Source organism: Anthonomus grandis, chromosome 6 (assembly GCF_022605725.1).
Source record: "Anthonomus grandis grandis chromosome 6, icAntGran1.3, whole genome shotgun sequence".
Lineage (NCBI taxonomy): Eukaryota > Metazoa > Arthropoda > Insecta > Coleoptera > Curculionidae > Anthonomus > Anthonomus grandis.
Window position 1 is genome coordinate 30,679,962 of NC_065551.1, and position 5,794 is coordinate 30,685,755.

Consider the following 5,794-nt stretch of genomic DNA (forward strand, 5'->3'; position numbering starts at 1 on the left):
CTGGAACAGTGAGTAGACCAAGCTTAGTAAAATAAGTCCTACAAGACGTTTGTGGTGCGAGTCTGAGCATGCATCTTATGATGCGTTTTTGTGCTATAAAGACTGACACGGCGTCAGTTGAAGATCCCCAAAACATCACACTATGAGTGATTAGAGCTTGGACCGATGCATAGTAAAGTTGCTTCAGACAATTTAGGGAAAGCTCTTCTCGTAGACGCCTTATTAACGCGCAGAAACTATTTAGTTTTTTGCCAAGAGTGTCTATGTGTGGGAACCATGTGAGACAGGAGTCAATTTGTATACCAAGGAATTTTAAGGAAGCTACCTCTCGAAGAGACTTATTTTCAAACTTTACAAGTAGGGAATTTTGAGGTAAAGTTTTGGAGAATGTCAGTAGCCCGGTTTTATCAGCATTTAGCTTCAGAGCATGATTGTCACACCACTCCTGTATCCTCTTTACCACCTGAGAAGCTCTGAAATGTCTTCAGCATATTGGTTGATAAAACACCCTGGAAAACACTCACTGAGACCATTTACATATAATATGAATAGTACTGGGCCTAGAATTGAACCCTGAGTACCACCAAGAATGACGCTGAGTAAACATAATGTACCAGAGCCAAGGCAAACTGTTTGTTCCCTCTGATCTAAATAAGAGGCTATAAGTCTGGCACAGTTTCCCCTCAGTCCATAATTTTCAAGGATTGACAGCAGTAGACCATTGTTGATTGTGTCGAATGCTTTTGAAAAAGAGTCCGGCAACTTTTTCGTTTTTGTCAACATTTTCAATCACAAAGGAAGCTTGAAAACTGCCAACTGGGTTGAATGATTGGGCCTAAAACCAGACTGGTTATCTGAAAGAATAGTTTGCCTTTTTAAAAAGTTCATAATACGGATATAAATGACTCGCTCAAAGATTTTTGATATTGAAGAAAGGAGAGATATTGGTCGATAGTTTTCTACATCCTGCTCATCACCCTTATTTTTAAAAATTGGAAGAACTTTCGCCTTTTTTAGTTTAGATGGAAAGATTCCCATGCGCAGACAGGCATTTATTAGAGATTATAGAGCAGACAGATATTTATGAGCTAGAGGCACATTTATATGGTGATTAGCTTTTTTGAGTATGTTTATTGGTATTTCATCAAGACCAGCAGAGTATTTATTTGGCAAGGCCGATAGAATATGCTGAACTTCCTTTGAATCTGTGGGAAAGAGGAAAATAGTGGGGATGTGACTTCCTTTAGGCAACTGACCAGAAAATGAAGGAATAAGAGATGAAGCATTAAATTTCTTCAAAAATATGTTGGCTATCTCATCCAAATTTTCAATAATTTCATTATTGCTTGAATTTAGGGTGACAGGTTTAGATAACTTTGACTTATTTGAGCATTGATTGAAAATAGTCCAAGCAGTTTTAGTTTTATTATTTGAACAGATAATATTGTTTTCATTTAAAGAAGTTTTATAGTTAGAAATAAATTTTTTATATTCTTTTTTTTTCTTTTTTATATTGATTATAAGCTGCCTCACTATTTGTTTCCTTGTACCATACATACAGATCTTTAATATGGCTAGAATAATTTTTAATTTCAGAGTTTACCCATTTTTTATCACGATCCTTTATTCTGTGGCTACTTAGAGGAAATGTTACATTAAAATAGTAATAGAAAATATTATAAAAGCAATCATATTTTAGATTGACTTCAGTGCAGTTATATACATCTTCCCAGGATTCATGTGTTAAAAGATCATTAAACTTCTTAATGTTGTTTTCTGTTTTCTTTTAATATACAGATCTTATTTAAGACGAGAAGTTATACTACAAGAGGTCATAAAAAGGTTTTTATTGTTAATTAACTCATCTTTTTACAAAGAATGTAAATGCAATAAAGAAGCTCAATAAGTAAACAAACCATGTTGCATAGTTTAAAATTTTGCAATAGCAATAAGTTTTTGCCAAAAATGTTATGTTATATTAAATGCCACTTCTTCATTATGTACAATTACAGAAATAAAAATATTTTAATAATAACTATTGCTAAGTTTAACATTCTGGTGTTTGATGTAAAATTAATTATTAGATTCATCACTTATCATCAAGAGTTTTTGAAATGAAATTAAAGCAAATCTAACCTCACATAATTAGTGCAACTGTTAAGAAACTAGGACATTCCCTCTAGATGACTCCCCGCCTTCTGGATTCCTGGGTTCTGCATCTTCTTTGGGATTGTCTAAACCTCTAAATCTTATGTTATACTTCTCTTTATACTCATTGAGTTCTTGGCCTTTTTTGGTGATTTGTTCACTTAACTTTTCAATTATTTCTCCCAGTTTTTCTGAGTTCGATTGAAGGACAGGCAGGACATCTTTGACTTTTCTTTCTGTCAAAATACCCCCAACTAAACGGAAACATTTTCGGTCTTCGTTGACGTTTTTTAGGGTCTCTATCACTATCCTAAAAAAAAGTTTGCATTTATTTGAATCATAAATTAAATAGAAAATATGTCTGTTTATTAATTTCTGGGTACTTTATTGAATTTTGTATAAATAAATGCGGTATAAATATATGTGCTGTAAATCCAAAAAAAAGAGTTATTTACAGATATGAACTTTTTTGCAACATACTTGGAGACAGTATGTTGCAAAAAAGGAGAGCTGTACATTGCATATAAGTTTTACAATGTAATTGAACAAATAATGTGATATTTTAAAAAAAATATAAATCTGAGTTCTTATACATAAATAATGACATTATTCACTAGTTTTTATCTTTACCTCACATAAAAAGCAAATTATTGTTCTCCCTAAAATATAAATTACTGAAAAGATCTTGGGAACTAAATCATGATAATTTTGCTCAAATTTACAAAGATGAATGAATAATGAAATTTATTGTTTTGTAACATAAATCGATCCTCTCTGGTTCTAAAGTGAGTTAGCTTAACAAGAAAAATCATCCAGATAATGAGAAACAAATATTACTCTTTAAACTTACAAGTTATTAATAGAAATAATGAGACATTATCTTAATATATTCTGGTTATTCCAACTGGCCAGGTCATTAATGAATATGCTGCTATTATTGAAAGAGGACTTCCAAAAAACAAATACTCTGAAATATTGAATTTGGTCTCTATGTTTACAAAATATTTGCCATATAATGGTATTTGAACCACATTACACATATAACTAAGATCCTCTCAAAGGCCAATCTATAAACTGTTCTGGTTATTAATACATGAGCCGCTCAGAGGAAAAGTGGTATATGTCAGTATTTTTTAATTTTTGCGTTATACCATTAATTATGTTTCTACTGGTCTAATATATTTAGTCGAAAACTGGTATAAATCAAAACCATGTATTGTCTATTGGTATAAGTCAGCACCATGCTGTTCCGATGTCGCGCCAGGTCCTATTAAACTCGCTTTTTCTTGTTTAGTCAGGTTTTTTTAGTGTTATGGTACGTAGTGTGTAGGTCAGTTACTGTAGCTAAGAAAAAAGATATGATAGAACTTCTTCAGTGGATTCCCCCGATTTAGCATCAGTTCTTCCTGGACTTACTGACAAAAGAAGATGCTGTTGACAGTGGTCCATTATCCGATTCTGATGAAGATTAATTTGTTTAATAACTTGTTCTTACTCTCCTTACTGTAAGTTTAGTATGTAAGATAAGTAGTAGTAATGTTTTGCTCTTCAAGCTCTATATGTTTTGAACACTTTTATCAGTAATAGATATCATAGTAAACCTACTGCAGCTACTATTTTTCTTTAGTTCATCAGTTTTGTGAAATTTGGTTAACTTTTACGAGGAAAAGTGATATAACTCTCCAAGTTATACCACTTTTCCGCTATGTTTTTGAAAAAAACTTACTGGAAGAATGACGTTGGGCGGCAAAAATGTAATTAATGGGCGCAATCAGTAAAAATGTTTACCATATGAAATTTTAGTACAGGGTTATTATAAATATGTACAAAAAAGTAAAGAATATGTTACTGTGATTTTTTAATTCATCCAGATGCAAAATATCAATTTTCTACTTTAAGGGAGTTACACCACTTTTCTGCTGAACGGCTCACATATCTACACATAAAATAAAATTTTAACCCAAGTTACTAGAACTTTGAGTGAGAATAACTTATAAAGAAATTTTGAATTTGAGATTCAATTAAAGGCATAGTAAAAATTCTTCTATGGCCTATGGCAAAATCCAAGTATTTGCATTGTGCTCTTTAATTACCACTCTACATATGAAAATATAGACTGACAAGGTATTCTAGTCCAGATATTCTAAATGATGTTCTTCTCTGCTCTTCTTAGTTTCTGCAAATTCAATTGTCAAACTCTTTTTAAAATTCATTCCTTGAGTCGTCAATTCCAAGTAGAAAAAAATATACTAGTTTTGGAACAATATAAAGGGATGAATAAAATGCATAATTTTAACATATGCCAAGCAGGTAAATGTATTTTATAGAGATAGTTGGCCTACCTTATAGATTATATTTTTTTGATGCAATGTATGAACAGCAAATTGAATATTATATTGACCTCTTGAAAATATTAAAAGATGGGCATATAATCATGGTTAGTATAAAAGGCATTTTTGTAAAATAGTATTCTGATTACAGTGATAAAATCTACAATTTAACACAAAATTGCTAAGAAAACCGATAAATAAGACCCATTTGGGACTCACTTGTGTTCATTTTGATCTAACTCTAGCTCCGAAAGTTTACTTGATAGTTTCTGCTGGTCTGCACGGAGAGTCTGAAATCCCGCTAAAATTTCTTGAGGGTCTACACCCTTACCGGCTTTCTTATCATTCTTTTTGGGGTCGTTTGCCATTTTTGGTAATTTGTTAAATTTGAACACGAGCTATTTTCTTTTTTAGAATTTTTTGAAAGATAGAGAATGGATTTGACATTTGACAAATGACTGACAGTTAAGGTGTAAATAACCTAAGCTGCATCCACATACACACTGGCATATTTTAACCAGCTAAGCATCCATACACATAAGGGGCGCTTTTCAGAATTCACCGGTAGTAACCAAGGCGTTTCAGAATTAACTCGGTACAAAAATTCCCACATTTCAAAATTAACCGGTGAGATCAGCTGGTTGCGACCGACGAGGCATCGGATTAACGGGGATTTTAAGGTGGAATCTCGGTCAAATATATTCTTCCTAAAATTCCTAACCTAATTTTGTGTTTTTTTGCGGTTTAGTTTTTGTAAATTTCTTGTTGCTCATTATTCATTTTGATTTTTTGTGAATATTTTAATTTGGTAAGTTTATTTTGACGGTCGAGTGAGGATAGTAGAAGGATAACATTGAACTTTAATACAATTTTTTATTAATTTTGTTTGTGTATAGGTACCGACTATAAAAGCCAGAAACTGATTGCAACAAAAACTGAGACCCTTACAATGGAACCGTGTCGTTTTTATTTGGTTTTTAGTTTCATATACACCAAAACTGTGGCAACCTTTCTAGCATTTTCCATAGTTTGTTTGGTTTGCTTTGAAAAATTAAAAAATATAAACATAAACAGACATCGATATTATTAATGCCGCCAACTGTCAAAAAAATTCCGAAAAACCGAAGCGTTTCAGATATTTAAGTAACTGAGCGGCAACCTGCGATTTACGGAAAATTTTTTAATTAACCGGTTAATTCAACTGGTGAATTCTGATAAGTGCCCAAGCATGTAAATCCACCTTAATTTTGACATTTGTTAGTGGCATTCGGTTGTCATGTCATCATTCATAAAATAAACTTCATTGGAATTTATTT

The 5,794-nt window shown here is 32.1% G+C and overlaps 1 protein-coding gene across 1 annotated transcript; it reads right to left on the reverse strand.

Moving 5' to 3' along the window:
* Positions 1 to 1,832: 1,832 nt before the first annotated feature.
* On the reverse strand, positions 1,833 to 4,930 carry LOC126737913 (prefoldin subunit 2). The gene is made up of 2 exons (XM_050443005.1): positions 4,698 to 4,930; positions 1,833 to 2,458 (listed from the first exon to the last, which is right to left on the reverse strand). The coding sequence occupies exons 1-2, from the start codon at positions 4,844 to 4,846 to the stop codon at positions 2,158 to 2,160; spliced, it is 450 nt and encodes a 149-aa protein (XP_050298962.1). The 5' UTR covers positions 4,847 to 4,930; the 3' UTR covers positions 1,833 to 2,157.
* Between the last annotated feature and the right edge of the window lie 864 nt (positions 4,931 to 5,794).

Bases quoted from the DNA above. Each gene is read 5' to 3' on its own strand.
- LOC126737913 (XM_050443005.1), bottom strand. From the start codon at position 4,846: ATGGCAAACGACCCCAAAAAGAATGATAAGAAAGCCGGTAAGGGTGTA. The intron at 2,459-4,697 runs GTGAGTCCCAAA...ACTTTTTTTTAG, and splicing joins TTAGATCAAAATGAACACAA to GATAGTGATAGAGACCCTAA.